General features: G+C 42.9%; 1 protein-coding gene across 2 annotated transcripts; it reads right to left on the reverse strand.

The window, feature by feature from the left end:
• Positions 1-593: 593 nt before the first annotated feature.
• LOC139383417 (forkhead box O3A) lies at positions 594-19414 on the reverse strand. Of its 2 annotated transcripts, none has more exons than XM_071127956.1 (3): positions 18763-19414; positions 18064-18644; positions 594-4029 (listed from the first exon to the last, which is right to left on the reverse strand). In XM_071127956.1, the coding sequence occupies exons 2-3, from the start codon at positions 18604-18606 to the stop codon at positions 2593-2595; spliced, it is 1980 nt and encodes a 659-aa protein (XP_070984057.1). In that variant the 5' UTR covers positions 18607-18644; positions 18763-19414; the 3' UTR covers positions 594-2592. The 2 variants fall into 2 exon arrangements, 1 of the variants encoding a protein (XP_070984057.1); XR_011628734.1 differs by having other exon boundaries at positions 602-2336; positions 2436-4029; positions 18064-19404.
• Positions 19415-20648: the final 1234 nt, after the last annotated feature.

Below are 20648 nucleotides of genomic sequence, written 5' to 3' on the forward strand. Positions count from 1 at the left end.
TCAAATATTGAATTATTATATCAACTACCCTAGCTGGATTGAAATAGCTCAACATGTTCACTTCTCTTGGATACAGGGAAACTGATTGGCTCCAACAAAGGATGGGCACATCCAATAAGAAATGGTCACAAGGTGCACTTCCACCAATAAGTGCACAAGGACAAGGGATTGTTCTAATTCCTTTGTCACAAGGAGAGGAGACGGCTGTGATCGCCTGGACTGAACTGCACAATGAATCAATGACTGTGGATAGATGATTAACAATAATGAAATATGGTTTGTTGTTGAATTTATGAATCAAGTTGGTCTCCACACACCATTGTATTCCTATCCCAACAAAACAGAACTATAGAAATGCACAGAATCTGGATGCAACCCCCCCCCCCCCATTTTATAGCAGCATGTCTCCTTAGCAACCATTTCCTATAGCAGGATGTCTGAGGACAAATGACATATAGGAAATCTAATAATGATCTAGTGAAAGACTTCCCTTTGTCTCAGAACAGAGCCCTTCAGAGTAAACATTTTTAAATACACATTGAGATTGATATAAATATTCAATACAATAGAAGAATAACATCCATTTAAGACAATTATAGTGCTTCACAAAGCTTTTAATGACATGCACCATTTCTCAGACATACATAACATAATGCAAAGTGGAAAAATACATGAGGAAAAGCCAACCGAAATCAAATATGGTTGTGGTCAATCAATCAAATGTATTTGTAAAGCTCTTTTTACATCAGCAGATGTCACAACTCAAACAGCAAGCAATGTAGATGTAGAAGCAATTGATGGAGGACCAGTGAGGTAAATAAGAACAGGCAGGCAGTGTGTTGATCTACAGTACGTGTAGTACTGTTAATTACTTTAAAGACGCAATCTGCAGTTTGAACAACAACAAAGCGGACACCCCCGCCACTGATTTGGTTTCAACCATGTTGAGGCTATATACTGTTTGTTTACATGTTGGGTTTAATGGGTTACGACAGTTGAGGTAAGCATCTCTTGTTACGTTCAAGAATCAAGGGGTATGCATCATTCATTTAAAAGTCTATAAACAGACATAGCAAGATGCTCCTTCAATCTGCAGATTGCTCCTTTAATGATACAAACAACTTGCTTCAGCATAAAAACAGCCTGTCAAATGGTTAACCACATCCCAAAACCAATCACTGTATTCTAAATATGTTGTATTAGGAGTTTAAATCCATCAAAATTAATTACCAAGACCTCCTTTGGTGTTACTATGAAGTTAGTTAACATCGCTTCACGTAATCCTACTCTGTGGGAAATCTACTCAAAATATTGACTTCATATTTTTTGGGCAATAATTCAGAACATTGAGAGTTTATTGCTTCTGATTCTACATGTAATGTTATTTTCCATATTCATATTTTAGGCCTAGCCTATATGTCAATATTTAGCATGAGTAAATGCTTATTCAATGTAAATGTTTAAAAAAAATAGATTTTTGTAAGCTGTAAAAAAATGTCAGATTTGGAGTGCTGATCTAGGATCAGGTCCCCCCCTTTACAAGCAGAAACTTGTCATCCTTCTGAGGGTTTATCACAGGAGTATTGAATACTAAAATCACTGAAGAAAATTAAACACAAGTTACATACAGTACAATTAACACAATGTGGATTACCTTGGACTTGATATTACTCATTATTATATAGGTGTATGGAATTGTGCACTGATGCAAGGCTTTTTAAAAACAATTGTTTATTTTGTCCTCTTTTCTGCTGAGAACACACCAGTAAAAGCACAAAAAGCTGAATCGAGTATCTACAACAAAAAAAGGTCACATTCGCTGGAGCTTGTTAGATGTAAACAGGCAGTCAACCACTGGACTGACAAATGGTTTGGTAAAAATAGCGTTGGTTCATGTATGGTTAAGAAATATGACATGGGAAAGCAGGGTAAAAAGTGTTTACAATCCACCACATAAGGACAAATCCCTGAGACTTAAAAGCAGTGTCTTTCACATTTACATCTAAAATCCCACTGATAACACTGGTGTTAAAAAGGTTGTTTTTTTATTTAAAAAAATAAAAACTAATTGTCACTGTCCTAACTTCCAACAGACTAGACACAGCTCTACAGTCCAGGTTCTGTATTCACAAAGCACGAGTGCTAATGTAAGATCCGTTTTTGCCTTTCAGATCATTATGAATAAGAGTGAGGACCTGGTCCTAGATCATCCCTTCTACTGGCAGACGGTTTGTGAATACATGCCCTGAAATCAGAATCAAGCCTCCTTGTTTTTGGAACATGATTTAGGGTACAAAGAAGCTCCTCGCCATCTTGTCTTCCAGACACTTGCAGTTCTAGATATGATAATAAAAACAAGAAAATCATTGAATACTTGACACTTAGCCCTGCTATACAATCAAGTTGCACAATATGCATGAGTTATGAAAGCTCACCTGCAATGATCACTCTCTATACTGATCAGGGTTGGGTTCAATTCCATGTCAATTCAGCAAGTACACAAATTCCATTGAATTACCTTAACTGAAATTCAAACTGTCCCCAACCCTGACACTGTTCTGAAACCGGGCACTGGGTAGGACAGTACCTCAGCTAGCTTGGAATCCAGCTTGGGGAAGAAGAGGTTTGTTTGGAGCTGGAGAATCCCCCTGCTGTACTTAAGTTATTAGTGGTCTGAGTGCCAGAGCGCAGGGGAGAGCGGTCAAAACATAAGCCAAGGCAGTCAGCGTCCATCAGCTCATTACGTATGTCACAGTCCAGTCTGCCGTTGAACACCTCCAGATCAGGGTCTGAAGGTATTGGGAAGTGGTCCTGAGCATTCAACTGCAAAAGGCTTCCAGATCTGCCGTTGGTACCAGAGCCACCAAGCTGCATACAATCATTTCTACTGGGAGATGGGAGGTGCTGGAGAATCTGGTTGGCCTGCTGGGCCAATTCATTGCTTGAGCACAAGACTTCATTGTCAGGTGTTGACAAGCCAGCCTGAGCCCACCAACCGGGCACTGGGGGAGTCTGTGAATTTGGACCTGCAGCACAGTCCCGGATTGATGATGACATAGGGTCCTTGAGGAGTAGCATAGCATTCCGCTGGTAATTCAGGGACAAAGTCACAGAGGCGCTGGCTTGTGACATCATCGGGTCAGAGTGTGTGAGCATGACGTCACTGACATGGCTGCCATGGGTCTCCAGGTTCATTTGGTCTTGCAGAGTGTGGTGGTTGTTGAAACGAGAGGACAGGCAGGAGAAGGAAGCTTGGTGGTTCTCCTGGATGGTCTGCATGGGGGACTGACGTAGGGAGGCCACTGAGGGTGGAGGGCTGAGCAGGAAGATGGTGCCGGGAGGGCCGAAGCTGCCGGAGGACGGGACGACCAGACTACTGCTGCTTCCTGGACACGTGTAGGTAAACACTGAGCTCCCCGTCTGATTGGTTCTGCTCTCCACTTCCTGCCCCTGGGGCTGCTGGGACGCCGTCAGGCTGATGTTGTCAAGAAAGTCGCCCATCAGATGGTCAGGGAGCCCGTCGTTGAGGTTCATAGTAAGGGCCATGTCGCCCAGACCGAGGGTGGCGGTGGAGGGGGACAATCTGCTGGGACTGGAGTAGAGGGGCGCGATCGAGTCGTCATCCAGAGGCTCGTCCAGTTCCGGGTTGGCCAGGATAGGGGAGAGGCGGCCACTGACCGTGCTGGCGTTGGAGTTGGTACGTGACCTGAAGTCTGTCCAGGTGTCCAGTTCGTCGCTGCTGCGAGACGTGGGACTTCCTGTCCACTTGGACAGGCTAGAGGACAAAGATAAACTCTCGGAGCTGCCATCTTGGAAGGTCTGTAGGCCTAGAGATGCCTTCTTCGCGGCTCGGCCTCGAGCACCTTTGATCAGCTTGTTGCCGTTGTCCATGGATACGGCCCGTCGTCGTGGAGCTTTGCCACTTTTCCCAACCTCTGGGTTGACCATCCACCAGGAACTCTTCCCCGTTCCTTCATTATGCACCCGCATGAATCGACTGTGGAGAGACAGGTTGTGTCGGATGGAGTTCTGGAGACAGAGGAAAGGGTTGGTTAGAATTAGGTCACTTCAGTTGTGTAATTAGTGTTACTACACAGGTTTAAGAGCAACACTATAACGTGATCATTTTTTTAAATGGAGTGAGCCCAATACACGTGGATTTAGCAGTATTGATTTAATTGCTGATGCAAATTTGTGAATTATCTTTGATGTTAAAGATTATTGGCGGTAAGTGGTAACTTCGCTCCAAAAAGTTGTTATTCATATGGAGACTTATGATATTTTCCACAACCTCTGTACTCAAACAAACTGGGCACTAAGCAGAAAAGCTAAATAAAAGGAGGAAACACTAATATACACTGGTTATTACAGTATTACAATATATGGATACAGTATTCCACTGCAGTTAGTTACACAATGTGTTTGTCTTCTGGGAGATACAGTATTCTACTGCAGCTGTGACCTATTTTCTGTCTTCTGGAAAAGGTCTAATGGCGTTCCCTGGAGATATTCTCAACCATGTAGCGTTTAAATGAAAGTCTGTATTCAGGCTACACTAACAGAGTGCTGCAGAGGAACCAGCGCAGTAAGTCATCTCCAGCACTGCAGCACCGGGGCTCAGAGGGCTGGGCTAATGAGATGTATGGATGGGAGTGGTTCTAGTCTCCCATTTAGGCTAGCGTTAGCTGACCGCTTGATTGGTGGTATACAAATTAGATATGTCCCATATGGTTTTAGGTTTAATTTTTTTCTGCATAATAGCCTATGTAAGCATTCCGCTAGAATCACAATAGTCCACAAAGCTGGGAAGTTCTGTGATGTGAGAGATATGACTGACCAAGTCTCTCCACGATGTACTGTGTGTCATTGGGTCTGACCAAGCCGGTCTAGATTTTACTTTGGGTCAATGGGTTGGTCTTGTGAAATCAAACTTTTAGCAAAGCCCTCGCTTACTCCAAGCCAATTAATTACAGGGTTACACCAACCCGTGAACCTTTTCATCACCCAGTCAGTAAGGAGTTAAACATGCTTCTCTTCTTCTTAACTCTTAATAACTCCGCCTGTCTTTCTTTTATGGACTAGCCTGGCAAGGTGGTCATGACTAAGGTTAGCGGATCAGGGTAACAAACCTACCTCATTAAGATCCAAATGTATTCTTTGTTACATCATTTCGATTATACATTAAGGAAAATACAACCAAACTACAAAGGCTCATTCTTCAGGACCCATGTAGCCCAATCCAGAACTTTTCCTTGTAGGCCAAGTCATAGCATAAACATTTGATTGTTGTGATGCCTCAAAAAAAAAAAAACTATACAAAGCCTTTAGGTGTTTTTTGTTTTAGCTCAGCTGGGACTGACGTCAAAAGGAAGGTAATTATTTGTGGCCGAGACAAAAGCCTAAGCCCCTTTCCACTCCCACATTCTAGGCTTTTCCAAGATCTTGGAACTTCACGTTGACTATTCAGTTAAATGAATGGCTTTGTTGCCAAGCTATGTAGTTGGAACTCAAGCCCGCTATGGAAGAGTAGGAATAACATTTCCCACAACCCTCAGGCAGCGACAAGTCCCAGCCCATGTATATGAAAACCTCCTCAAAGTATTGTGCAGCGTGCAGACTTCGCATTTCTCTCCCAAGTGCTCTTCCGTGTCGAGAAAGAAACAGGGGTACGCATGTTGGCTTTCTCTTCAAACCTGTCACACCAGTAGGCTAGCTGGCTGGCCAGCGTGGCCATATCTATAAAATAAAAAAAAGATGTTGACTGACATGGGGATGGACATGTGCAACACTACCACGAGGCCTGTGAACTGAATACCTTGTAATTAATTCTGCTTTCGTCACTGATATGACATTAAACAAACACATGGTAAACAACCCTCTTCCAGTTGTGGAAAATCTATCAAAATCAAATCAACTAAGCAAGATCCTATGGATCCTCTGATGGAATTGCAGAGTGAAAAGATATGACATCTAAAATGTGATCTCTATACTGTACGTGCTTCCTGTAGAAAGACTGTGCCAAAAGCACCCAGTGTAGTTAGTGCTCCCTTCCCCCACCCTGTCAGCGCACAGCAGCAGCCGGCAGCAGCCTTTAAGCAAAGCCTTGTGAACAGACCGGGCCTCTCCCTCACACTTCTCGCTCTTCCTCCATCCCACATATCTGTCACCCTCTACACCCCCCCCCCCCCTACTTCTCTCAGGCTCTCCTGCTATCTCTCACTGCTGACCAACAGTTTCCAGTCAGCTGATTGATTGTGCTCAGGCCCAGCCAATGAAAAAAAGGAGGTATGGAGCACAACTGCCAATGGCAAGCCTTCTATTGATTTAAAGCTAATCGTAGTAGGTAGGCCCATAACACTGCATCAGAGCATTAGCTAGGGCTGGCACAATTAGCTAGGGCTGGCACAATTAGCTAGGGCTGGCACAATTAGCTAGGGCTGGCACAATTAGCTAGGGCTGGCACAATTAGCTAGGGCTGGCACAATTATGGTATTATCGTGTAAGTAACCAACAATTACAGACAATAAGGTGAACAAAAACGCATAACGGTCTTAAGTAGACAGTTACCCTAATAGCAGTTTATACTTTCTACATGGAGGGTAAAGTTGTTCATTTTTGGACGAGCGCAGTACAATGGTACAGTCGGGAGTAAAAATCTTCGTTTCCAAAAGTTTCAAGTGGTCAAAACCATTTGTTTTTGAGAAGTGGGTTTCACCAAAAATGTGTTGTATTAATTAAGGATTTCATAGCTCATTGTCAAAGACGCATTATGATGGATTACAAGCTCAACATCTCTCAACCAAAATGATTACGGTCAATTGCAAGACAATTCATCGTTACCCAAAACTCCAGAACCGTCACATGCCTACAATAGCTACAGCAAAAGGGTTGGTGATCCATCTAGCAAGCTTCACAATGCATAGAATCAATACTCTAAAAATAAGGTTAGTTACATGTTGAACGAGTTGGGTTGACTGCAAGGTTAAATAAAAACTACATTCAAGGTTGAATACAAGAACTGGTGTATGACAAAACAGCGATATCACAGTGTGAGCTGGATTAACTACTGTACATCAGAGATAATATGTACATGTATTTGTACATGAATTTCACCCCTTATTTGTTTCTAAGTCTCTATATACAGAGCATTCGGAAAGTATTCATCTCCCTTCACTTTCTCAACATTGTTATGTTACAGCCTTATTCTAAAATTGATTTACATTTTTTTTCTCAAACACAAAACCTCATAATAACGAAGTCAATAGGTTAACATTTTTTGCAAATGTACTCAAAAAATAAAACAGAAATACCTTATTTACATAAGTATTCAGACCCTTTGCTATGAATTTTGAAATATAGCTCAGATGCATCCTGTTTCCATTTATCATCCTTGATATGTTCCTACAACGTGATTGGAGTCCACCTGTGGTAAATTCAATTGATTGGACATGGTTTGGAAAGGCACACACTTGTCTATGACGGATGATAAATGTCCCACAGTTTAGTCTTAAATGAAGAAGTTTGTAACCACCAAGACTAGAGCAGGCCGCCCGGCCAAACTGAGCAATTGGGGGAGAAGGACCTTGGTCAGGGAGGTGCCAAATAACATGGTCACTGACAGAGCTCCAGAGTTCCTTTGTGGAGATGGGAGAACCTTCCAGAAGGACAACCATCTCTGCAGCACTCCACCAATCAGGCCTTTACAGTAGTGGCCAGGCTCCACCTGACAGCCTCCTTGGAGTTTGCCAAAAGGCACCTAAAGACTCTCAGACCATGAGAAACAAGAGTCTCTGGCCTGAATGCCATGCGTCACATCTGGAGGAAACCAGGCAGCACTTAGCACCTAGCCAATACCATCCCTATGGTGAAGCATGGTGGCAGCATCATGCTATGGGGAAGTTTTTCAGCGGCAGGGAGACCAGCCAGGATTGAGGGAAAAATGAACGGAGCAAAGTAGAGAGATCCTTGATGAAGTCCTGAGCGCCCTGGAGCAGGTTTTCAGACTGGGGTGAAGATTTACCTTCCAACAGGACTACGACCCTAAGCACACAGCCAAGACAACACAGGAGTGGCTTCGGGACAAGTCTCTGAATGTCTTTGAGTGGTCCAGCCAGAGCCCGGACTTGAACCCGGTCGAACATCCCTGTAGAGACCTGAAAATAGCTGTGCAGTTATGCTCCCCATCCAACCTGACAGAATTTGAGGGGAACTACAGAAGAATGGGAGAAACTTCCCAGATGCCATGATTCTGAAACAGGTCTTTGAAAACCTCTTTAGGAATTGGTTTTTATTGAGGGAAGGGTCTGAATACTTGTGTAAATGTGATATTTTTGCAAATGTATATAAAAACAAATACATTTTTTATTATGGGGTATTGTGTGTAGATTGATGAGGAAAAAAACAATTAAATACATATTTGAAAAAGGCTGTAACGTGACAAAATGTGGAAAAGGTGAAGGGGTCTGAATACCTTCATTAACCAAACGGTACCGGGGGACCTTAAGACAGATGTTGTGAAGCCTGTGTATAACCACCATGAGAGTCTCACCTTTACACAGAGGGGTTATATTATTGTGTAACCCAAACTGTTCAGACGATCGTGAGAAGACCCGTTTTCGGGATGTCTCATGGTCTGACAAACACCGCTCTAGCTCAGTCACATTTCAACGCAGATGCGGAAGTGTTATATAGGCAGATATTGGTTGTGTTCCAATCCACCACAACCTATAAAAAAAACAGATCTCTAGCTTAAAGTGATGGATTTTTAATGGTGATTTTTGTATTATGCTAAATTAGATTTCCACCTGGGTGCAGACAAGGACCTTATTAAAAGCTTTGTTGTACAATAAAAAAAAAGTTAAAGGTCAATACACTATTTAAAACAGTCAGCAATAAATGAATTCAGGGCTTATACCTGGGCTAAAAATAAACCTTCCACAATGATAATTTCATCCAAACGGTTTAACTTTTTTGCAATAATTACTGATGTGGCTTTGAAGTCTTAAGAAAATGCCCTTTCATTCCTCTTGTAAGATTAAAATAAAACAAACTGCGTCGTTGGGAATGCCTCGTAAGCATGCATGTCACGGTAAAGGCTACATCAATTGTATTCGGCGCATGTGACAAATACAATTTGATTGTCAATTTGATTTTACTAACGTGTAGCAGGGCATTACAGAAAATGAACATACGTCTCGTAAACGATCACTCAAGCACACATGCTAGTGAGTAGCCAGCTAATCTTCATATTTAAAGTTGAGCCAAATTGGATCCATTTGCTATCTAACTGGGTTATGAACACACCCTTCTGTCCATCTCAACTTATTGAACAGCATGCTAACCTGTCCACCTTGTTCAGATGTTGAAATCAATTGGCCTACCTTATTTCTCAGATTGAGAACGAGTTGCCAATTCCTTATATAAATTGTGTTTATGCTTATTGCACAGACTAGACTGCTAGTATAACAGTCTTCGGCTAAAATGCTGTTAGTGGTGTGTGGTACCGCAATAAACACGACACACTGAGCAAACGTTTTCTAGAATGAATAAAGGTTCATAGATACTCCTATTTGAGTAGTGTCTGCTCCGCATGTAATTTGAGACATAAGGGTGTCATTAAAAAGTCATCTATTACAGTCAAATCATGTCTTCGTGTGTTTAAGCCCAAATGACCGATCTGGTCGGACCAAATCTCAAATGGCGAGTTCAAACCGCTCGTCAGAGAGGAAGAAGTGATCTCTCATCTTTGTTGTAGTGTGTGGCAGGGGGAGAGGATTGGTGTGTGTAAACAGGAAGAGGTGAAGCGAGAGGTTTCACTCTCGCCTTAATAAGCCCAATGTGTTTCTATGGGCTTATTTTGGACCTAAACTTGTCACCTGCCTTCAGCACAACTCCTATTGTTAGGACGGAGACATGAGCATCTCCTCATTATATCCATCTCTGGTGTAAATGGGAAGGTGCACACAGCACAGGAGTTAAATAGATGAGACCAAAAAGACAACATGAACGAACCAGCAGACAAATGCTCATTAAAAAAATACAAATAATAAAAAAATACACGCATTAGGAATATCGTGCAAAACAAATACAAATTAATTTAATGAGTTTGACATATGACCCAGCCCTGTTATTACTATGATCATTATTTCTTTCCATGGTCTTCTGGAAAACAAGCGTTTCACTACACCCGCAATAACATCTGCTAAATATGTGTATGTAACCAATAAAATTTGATTTAAATGGAGACAAACCTCTATTCCCCATCCAACAGTTGTAACGGATTACAAACCTAGGTTATTTCTATTTCCAGACCCCCCCCCCCCCCCCACCCCCACCCCCCCCTTCAATCCAGCAAAGCTGAAGCTTTCATTAGACTTGATTCCATGACGGATGGATTGGTTTTCCAGGCCAAACTAATCCCTGGAATGAAACCGAGGCAAGAGACGAGAGAGAGCAGAGAGCCTTGCAGACCAACATAGACTAGACTGCGTTTAACCACATAAGGGCACTAGGAGAGGCCTGGGGTGTACTCACTTCGAACCAAGCGGAAGCAAACGGGCCAAAACAGAGACCTACTACCTGAACTAAGGCAGCCTAATCATACCTGGGAAGGGAGTCCCACTAGTCTAAACATACCTGGGAAGGGAGTCCCACTAGTCTAAACATACCTGGGAAGGGAGTCCCACTAGTCCTCAGCAGCCTAATCATACCTGGGAAGGGAGTCCCACTAGTCCTCAGCAGCCTAATCATACAGTGCATTGCGAAAGTATTCGGCCCCCTTGAACTTTGCGACCTTTTGCCATATTTCAGGCTTCAAACATAAATATATAAAACTGTATTTTTTTGTGAAGAATCAACAGCAAGTGGGACACAATCATGAAGTGGAACGACATTTATTGGATATTTCAAACTTTTTTAACAAATCAAAAACTGAAAAATTGGGCGTGCAAAATTATTCAGCCCCTTTACTTTCAGTGCAGCAAACTCTCTCCAGAAGTTCAGTGAGGATCTCTGAATGATCCAATGTTGACCTAAATGACTAATGATGATAAATACAATCCACCTGTGTGTAATCAAGTCTCTGTATAAATGCACCTGCACTGTGATAGTCTCAGAGGTCCGTTAAAAGCGCAGAGAGCATCATGAAGAACAAGGAACACACCAGGCAGGTCCGAGATACTGTTGTGAAGAAGTTTAAAGCCGGATTTGGATACAAAAATATTTCCCAAGCTTTAAACATCCCAAGGAGCACTGTGCAAGCGATATTGAAATGGAAGGAGTATCAGACCACTGCAAATCTACCAAGACCTGGCCGTCCCTCTAAACTTTCAGCTCATACAAGGAGAAGACTGATCAGAGATGCAGCCAAGAGGCCCATGATCACTCTGGATGAACTGCAGAGATCTACAGCTGAGGTGGGAGACTCTGTCCATAGGACAACAATCAGTCGTATATTGCACAAATCTGGCCTTTATGGAAGAGTGGCAAGAAGAAAGCCATTTCTTAAAGATATCCATAAAAAGTGTTGTTTAAAGTTTGCCACAAGCCACCTGGGAGACACACCAAACATGTGGAAGAAGGTGCTCTGGTCAGAAGAAACCAAAATTGAACTTTTTGGCAACAATGCAAAACGTTATGTTTGGTGTAAAAGCAACACAGCTCATCACCCTGAACACACCATACCCACTGTCAAACATGGTGGTGGCAGCATCATGGTTTGGGCCTGCTTTTCTTCAGCAGGGACAGGGAAGATGGTTAAAATTGATGGGAAGATGGATGGAGCCAAATACAGGACCATTCTGGAAGAAAACCTGATGGAGTCTGCAAAAGACCTGAGACTGGGATGGAGATTTGTCTTCCAACAAGACAATGATCCAAAACATAAAGCAAAATCTACAATGGAATGGTTCAAAAATAAAACATATCCAGGTGTTAGAATGGCCAAGTCAAAGTCCAGACCTGAATCCAATCGAGAATCTGTGGAAAGAACTGAAAACTGCTGTTCACAAATGCTCTCCATCCAACCTCACTGAGCTCGAGCTGTTTTGCAAGGAGGAATGGGAAAAAATTTCAGTGTCTCTATGTGCAAAACTGATAGACATACCCCAAGCGACTTACAGCTGTAATCGCAGCAGAAGGTGGCGCTACAAAGTATTAACTTAAGGGGGCTGAATAATTTTGCACGCCCAATTTTTCAGTTTTTGATTTGTTAAAAAAGTGTCGTTCCACTTCATGATTGTGTCCCACTTGTTGTTGATTCTTCACAAAAAAATACAGTTTTATATCTTTATGTTTGAAGCCTGTAATGTGGCAAAAGGTCGCAAAGTTCAAGGGGGCCGAATACTTTCGCAAGGCACTGTACCTGGGAAGGGAGTCCCACTAGTCCTCAGCAGTCTAATCAAACCTGGGAAGGGGGTCCCACTAGTCTAATCATACCTGGGAAGGGAGTCCCACTAGTCTAATCAAACCTGGGAAGGGAGTCCCACTAGTCTAATCAAACCTGGGAAGGTAGTCCCACTAGTCCTCAGCAGCCTAATCATACCTGGGAAGGGAGTCCCACTAGTCCTCAGCAGCCTAATCAAACCTGGGAAGGGAGTCCCACTAGTCCTCAGCAGCCTAATCATACCTGGGAAGGGAGTCCCACTAGTCCTCAGCAGCCTAATCAAACCTGGGAAGGGAGTCCCACTAGTCCTCAGCAGCCTAATCATACCTGGGAAGGGAGTCCCACTAGTCCTCAGCAGCCTAATCATACCTGGGAAGGGGGTCCCACTAGTCCTCAGCAGCCTAATCAAACCTGGGAAGGGAGTCCCACTAGTCCTCAGCAGCCTAATCATACCTGGGAAGGGGGTCCCACTAGTCCTCAGTAGCCTAATCAAACGTAGATCGCTATAAAAGGGACTCATTTGGAACACACTTGTGTTTAACTGCCCCTTGGTTATGATTTTGTAACTGTCAACTGTTCTAATAAATCCACTTAAATCACTAGCAGTTTTGTATTTATTTAAAAAATATATATAAAAAAAAAAGGCAAGTCAGTTAAGGACAAATTCTTATTTACAATGACGGTCTACCCCGACCAAACCCTAACCTGGACGACGCTGGGCCAATTGTACTCCGCCCTAATGGACTCCCAAATATGGCCGGTTGTGATACAGCCTGAAATTGAACCAGGGTCTGTAATGACGCCTCTAGCGCTGTAATGCAGTGCCTTAGACCGCTTCTCCTCTTGGGAGCCCAAAACAATTGGTTAGCCTAAAGTGTTTTAAAAGTTGCAACTAATGACAAAGATTCCGTTACAAGAAGAGTTTGTTGTGATTAGAGATTTGCATGGAGGCCTGCAGGCCTGAAGTCCTTTACTACACGGTTTCCCCGGACTCAGTCCTCGGCACGCCAAGGGGAGCAAGTTTGGGTTTTTGCCCTAGCACTACTCAGTGGATTCAAAATAATCAACAAGCTTTGGTAATTTGAACCAGCCGTGTAGTACTACGGCCAAAAACGTGTAGCCCTTGGGGTCCTGAGGACCGAGTTGGTTTTTTCCCCCCTTTCTCTCAACACTGCTCTACTGCATGCAAATACCCTTAGTCTCAGGTTGACACTAGTTACCACAGCCAAAACGGCTAGATCGTTTTCAGTTCATTTTTACAATGTTATGAATTTAAAGGTTAGGCTACCCCATTCATAGACGCAAACTGTTTTAGCGCCTATTGACAAAAGTATCTTCTGACTGGGAGAGTTTTGTTAAGCACCCTGATGCTTGATGTAAACATTAACACACGTCGCTTGCAGCACTGTTTTGGAAATAAAGAACATATTTGGGATATCAGCAGGAAATACGTTTTTTAAAAAAGAGGTTCAATTACTACACAACTCTTTATAGGGTTAGCGTTCCCACACGGCCAAATCTCCATGTTACAGACCTTATATACAGATTATCGATGTTTCTAAACGTTCAACACACAGCGTCGGGATTGTAGTTCACAAAACAGTCGTGGGCGAAGCTAATGGCTGAAAACTTAGAAGGCAGAATGCCGCCGAAAGTTTAAGAGCTAGGGTTAGACATAAGGTTAGCAGTGTGGTTAGGGTGAAGGTTAAAAATCAAATTAAACGATATCAGGGGTCGTTACCTCAACCAAAACTTCATAAACCCTGCCTATAACTGTGTCAGTCAGAGGAACTCCAGAATCCTAGTAGCCTAGCCTGGATCTAAAATTAAGTAGATCTATTAAGTGGATCTAACAATTAACCTATAACCCAACTCAACCAAACCAGAGAAATAATGTAAAGTATTCAGAACCCTTGACATTTTATTACAGCCTTAATCTAAAACTGATTTTTTTTAAATCCCTCAATCTACACACAATACCTCATAATGAAAACGCAAAAACAGGTTTTACAAATGTATTAAGATTTTTTTTTAACCTTATTTACATTAGAATTCAGACCCTTTGCTATGAAACTCAAAATTGAGTTCAGGTGCATCCTGTTTCCATTGATCATCCTTGAGATGTTTCCACAACTTGATTGGAGTCCGCCTGTGGTAAATTCAATTGATTAGACATGATTTGGAAAGGCACACACCTGTCTATATAAGGTCCCACAGTTGACAGTGCATGTCAGAGCAAAAACCAAGCCAAGGAAAAGGAATTGTCCATAGAGCTCCGAGACAGGATTGTATCGAGGCAAAGATCTGGGGAAGGGTAGCAAAACAATTCAGCAGCATTGAAGTTTCCCCCAAGAACACAGTGGCCTGAATCATTCTTAAATGGCAGTTTGGAATCATCAAGACTGTTCCTAGAGCTGGCTGCCCGGCCAATCGGGGGAGAAGGGCCTTGGTCAGGGACCAAGAACCTGATGGTCACTGACAGAGCTCCAGAGGTCCTCTGTGGAGATGGGAGAACCTTCCAGAAGGACAACCATCTCCGCAGCACTTGCAACACATTTGGCGTTTGTCAAAAGGCACCTAAAGACTCTCAGACTATGAGAAACTATTTTCTCTGGTCTGATGAAACCAAGATACACAGTTGAAGTCAGAAGTTTACATAAACTAGTATTAATGACTCCAACCCAAGTTTTACAACCACTCCACAAATTTCTTGTTAACAAACTATAGTTTTGGCAAGTCGGTTCAGATATCTACTTTGTGCATGACACAAGTATTTTTTCCAACAATTGTTAACAGACGGATGATTTCACTTATAATTCACTGTACCACAATTCCAGTGGGTCAGAAGTTCACATACACTAAGGTGACTGTGCCTTTAAACAGCTTGGAAAATTACATGGCTATAGAAACTTCAGATAAATTATGTCAATTAGCCTGAGTCAATTGGAGGTGTACCTGTGGATATATTTCAAGGTCTACTTTCAAACTCAGTGCCTCTTTGCTTGACATCAAGGGAAAATCTAAAGAAATCAGCCAAGACCTCAGAAAAAAAATTGTAGACCTCCAGAAGACTGGTTCATCCTTGGGAGCAATTTCCAAATGCCTGAAGGTACCACGTTCATCTGTACAAACAATAGTAAGCAAGTATAAACAATATGGGACCATGCAGCCGTCATACCGCTCAGGAAGGAGACGCGTTCTGTTTCCTAGAGATCAACTTACTTTGGTGCGAAAAGTGCAAATCAATCCCAGAACAGCAAAGGACCTTGTGAAGATGCTGGATGAAACAGGTACAAAAGTATAAATACGCACAGTAAAACTAATCCTATATCGACAACCTGAAAGACCGCTCAGCAAGAAAGAAGCCACTGCTCCAAAACCGCCACAAAAAGCCAGACTACGGTTCACAACTGCACATGGAGACAAAGATCACTTCCTAGATAAATGGTCTGGTCTGATGAAACAAAAACAGAACTGTTTGGCCATAATGACCATCGTTATGTTTGGAGGAAAAAGGGGAAGGCTTGCAAGCCGAAGAACACCCATCCCAACTGTGAAGCACGGGGTGGCAGCATCATGTTATGGGGTTGCTTTGCTGCAGGAGGGACTGGTGCACTTCACAAAATAGATGGCTTCATGAGGATGGAAAATTGTGTGGATATATTGAAGCAACATCTCAAGGCATCAGTTAAAGCTTGGTCACAAATGGGTCTTCCAAACGGACAATGACCCCAAGCATACTTCCAAAGTTGTGGCAAAATTGCTTAAGGACAACAAAGTCAAGGTATTGGAGTTGCCATCACAAAGCCCTGACCTCAAGCCTATAGAAATCTTGTAGGCAGAAACGAAAAGGCGTGTGCGAGCAAGGAGGCCTACAAACCTGACTCAGTTACTTCAGCTCTGTCAGGAGGAATGGGCCAAAATTCACCCAACTTACTATGGGAAGCATGTGGAAGGCTACCCAAAATGTTGGACCCAAGTTAAACAATTTAAAGGCAATGCTACCAAATACTAATTGAGTGTATGTAAACTTCTGACCCACTGGGAACGTGATGAAAGAAATAAAAGCTGGGGGGAGGCAGAAGTGGCTTCTGTGCAAGTCTTGATGTCCTTGAGTGGCACAGCCAGAGCCCGGGCTTGAACCCGATCAAACATCTCTGGAGAGACCTGAAAATAGCTGTGCAGCGACACTCCCCATCAAACCCGACAGAGCGTAAAAGCCCCATATACTACCCACTACTGCGACCTGTATGCTCTCGTTGGCGACGAATATGTAGTGAGGGCCAGCCAAACCCACTGGCAAAGGTAAAGCCCCACCTTGTCTCAGCTCACCATAGCAGCACCCACCCGTAGCACGCACTCCAGCAGGTATATTTCACTGGTCATCTCCAAAGCCAACACCTCCTTTGGCCAGCTTTCCTTCCAGTTCTCTGGTGCCAATGACTAGAATGAATTGCAAAAATCACTGAAGTTGGAGACATATCTCCCTCACTAAATTTAAGCATCAGCTGTCAGAGCAGCTTACCGTTCATTACACCTGTACACAGCCCATCTGTAAATAAAACACCCAACTACCTAATCCCCATATTTATTTATTTGCACCCCAGTATCTCTACATCTATCACTCCAGTGTTGCTAAATTGTAATTATTTTGCCACTATGGCCTATTTCTTGCCTTCCCTCCCTAAACGTACTTAATTTTCTCACACTGTATATAGATTTTTCTATTGTGTTATTGACTGTACGTTTGTTTATCCCATGTGTAACTGTGTCGCACTACTTTTCTTTATCTTGGCCAGGTCGCAGTTGTAAATGAGAACTTGTTCTCAACTAGCCTACCCGGTTAAATAGAAGGGGAAATAAAATAACAATTAAAAATAATCTATTTTCTATTTAACAAACTAGCGAAAACGTCCAAAACCTGTTTTTTCTTTGTTATTATGGGGTATTGTGCAGATTGATGAGGAATTTGTTTTTAAATACATTTTAGAATAAGGCTGTAACGTCACAAAACATGGAAAAAGTCCAGGGGTCTGAAAACTTTCCCAATGCACTGTATGTGTCTCTGTGCTAAACGCGAGACAACACCTGATTGTCCTCAATTTCTCCAAATGGTCTTTATCAAGAGGGCTGAATGACAACTGGTGCATCTTTTTCTGCGGGGGGACCGGGCAGTCCCTGGGCAGTGCTTCATGATTGGGTACATTCTGGGATCCCCCCGTTCTTAAATCAGGCAGCCATACACTGTCCAATCTTAGTTGGTTGTCATTAAAAAGAACAGCATCACCTCATGCCATTTAGGGCCTAACCATCTCATCTAATACACGCCGAGAGACATGGTCTAACATACCATACTGTGGTCCGCATGTGATTGAATGCGTCGAATGCACCTTTAAAATGTTGGAATACTTCTTGATGTAATGTGATTCAAATGAAGTATTTAATGTGTGTGTGTGTGTGTGTGTGTGTGTGTACCTGTCCACTACAATATGTATATTATGTACCTAAAAGGTGGATTTTCTCCAAGTGAAAGCAATGTATTTCTTTATCCATTCAGACGCCACCTTCAGATGACAGTGTACCTTAAAAACACATGGGCTCAGTCACACAGCGCTCTGTTAGTGTTCTGACTGAACGCATAATTCCCATATCAGTGATGTCACCCCACTACCACTGCTTACCTTCCAGCCTGCAGAGCTGTTGCTGTCCCCTTTGTCCTTGAAGTAAGTGACAGATCTCACCATCCAATCATAGATCTGGGCTAACGTCAGCCTCTGGTCCGGGGAGCTCTCTATGGCCTGGGCGATGAGGTCCGCATAGGAGTAGTTCCCCCAGGCATTCCTTCGAGTTGAGGACTTCCTAGGTTGGGAGGCCAGGCCATTGAGAGCTGTGATAGCATGCGTCTGTGAAGACCCGGCCTCCTCTTTTGAAGTTGGGGTTAGTACTTCTTTCTTAGTGGTGATGGGGGGGGTTTGGTGTTCAGATAAGTTATTTGTGTTCTGAGGTATAGTTATGCCACCATTCAAATTGTTGACAGGAGTGGAGCTAGAGATGCTGGGCGCTGTGACATAATCCTCCTCGTCCTCCGGGATGATGCCATCGTTCGATTCGGGCTTCCCTGTGTTGGACTCCGGTCGAGGCAGAGGCCAGGTACAAGACCTCGGTCGTTTCTGGGGCTCGAAGTCCGGATCGATGTCAATATCATTGTGCGGTACTTCAGCCATATTCCTCTCCTTGGTTTGTCGCTTGTATTCGGTATACACTGATTAACAAAATTGCATTCCATTAATAAAATGTTATTTGTTTGGTTATCATGCATAATATCAGCATGACATTACCAGACTCATATTAAAACAATGAGTACAATAACTAGTACCCACATTCCACACCTCCAGCTGATGGAACCCCACGTGCGTCCAGTCGACTGTCTTCTCTCTGCTGATCGCAGCAAAATTGATGGCGCGACTTAAAAGCCCCTTTTTTACGTGCATTGAGCTAGTACTGCAGCGTCTGTTTGTACTTTGTAAAAAGAAAAAAATATATCAAATGTGTTAATACATACGTTAGGTGGTGGAATTATATTGAATCCCTTATCTTGGGAATGGCGTGTAGCGCGTCCTCAATGAATAGATAACGTTAGCTACTCAATCAACAGCGTTCCGTTTGCCCGTGTTTCTTTACCATTTCCAATATGCGGGTTACATCAAAATGTAAAACTAGCACCTTCACATTCCGAATGCAGCTGCCATCTTGACCATTTCCTTTCGAAGTCCTTTATTGTTCGTTTAGCTAGGAGCAGAGCACCACCGAGAGCTTTCTTTCCCTGCCTCCAGTGAGCTAGCTACTGGTTACCATCGAGACATTTTCAGCATTTGCACCGAGTCCAATTGTAGAGTTAAGCTACTTACAAAATGTTGCATGTCGAAATTCAAATAAATAAAACATTCGACTCTGTGCTTCCTCTCCTCATCTCGAGTAGTCGTGCACACCACACACTCAACCTCTAACTGGCTACTAGCACTGTAGTACAATACAATTAGCCTAGCAACTAGTAGTCCCAGAGGACAGAACAGACCTGCGCTAAAGAAATCGGCTTTTAAAGAGACACGCTGTATCACATCACATTGACAGGTTGGAACATTTCAAGTGACGTTAAGTGAACGCAACATACTAATGCCGCGTTCATGTGCTAGTCGGAACTCGACAATTTCCGACTTGGTACTGGTTGTAGTTAATCAAGTACTGCGTTCAATGAATTAGCTAATTTGACATTTCCGAGTTTCCTAGTTCAGACTAGCACGTGAATGCAGCACAATAGTATTATTTAAAGGCGCAATATGCAGGACTCTAATTTCCGTTTATGTGACAAAACAAGCACTCAGAATGTAGAGAATCATTGTACCATCTAAACCGCTGTGAAATATATTTTTAATAACCAAAAATGTTGTATTTTCAGCAGGTGGAAGCTAGTGTACAAAACTTTAAGTACAAAAACCAAAAACGAAATGTAAGAACTGAAAGCATAGAAATAGCACACATAGAACATATCTACAGCTTCGTAGACTTGCTTTCAATGGGAATTACAGATCTATAACTCAATTTCTATGCGAAAAAGTTATTGCAGCTTTAATACAGCGACGTGTCATCATAATTCTACAGAATTACAGAGGTATTTACTTGGAATTTAAAATAATAATTATAATACTATTATGATCATGAAATTGCTTCGGAGGGCAAAATTACACAAGGTACTGCACAGTCAAGATATGTCATCTTGTCTAAAATTACAAGGCTATGCCCAGTAATCTATGTTTCCTAGCCTGCTCCCAGATCTGTTGTCTCCTTCTATAGCCTTGGCCCAGATCTGTTGTCTCCATCTGTACCCTGGGCCCAGATCTGTTGTCTCCTTCTATAGCCTGGTCCCAGATCTGTTTGTGTGCTTGCCAACTGCATTGCTTATTGTCAAGCCAATTGTTTGGCATGACAATTAGTGACAAAGCGGTGACATGAAAGCACATCACAACTTCTTGACACAATGCCTGCTTAACCCGGAAGCGTGTCGGAGAAAGCACCGTACACCTGGCGACCATGTCAGCGTGCCCGGACCACCACAGGAGCTGCAATGGGACAGGAACATCCCTGCCAGCCAAACCCTCCACTAACCCGGACGACGCTGGGCCAATTGTGCGCCGCCCCATGGGTCTCCCGGTCACAGCCAGCTGCGACAGAGCAGGACTAGAACCAAGTCCTCTAGTGGCACAGCTAG

This window comes from Oncorhynchus clarkii, chromosome 25 (assembly GCF_045791955.1).
Source record: "Oncorhynchus clarkii lewisi isolate Uvic-CL-2024 chromosome 25, UVic_Ocla_1.0, whole genome shotgun sequence".
Taxonomy (NCBI): Eukaryota; Metazoa; Chordata; class Actinopteri; order Salmoniformes; family Salmonidae; genus Oncorhynchus; species Oncorhynchus clarkii.

Bases quoted from the DNA above. Each gene is read 5' to 3' on its own strand.
- LOC139383417 (XM_071127956.1), bottom strand. From the start codon at position 18,606: ATGGCTGAAGTACCGCACAATGATATTGACATCGATCCGGACTTCGAG. The intron at 4,030-18,063 runs GTAAGCAGTGGT...CTCTGTCTCCAG, and splicing joins ACAGCTCTGCAGGCTGGAAG to AACTCCATCCGACACAACCT.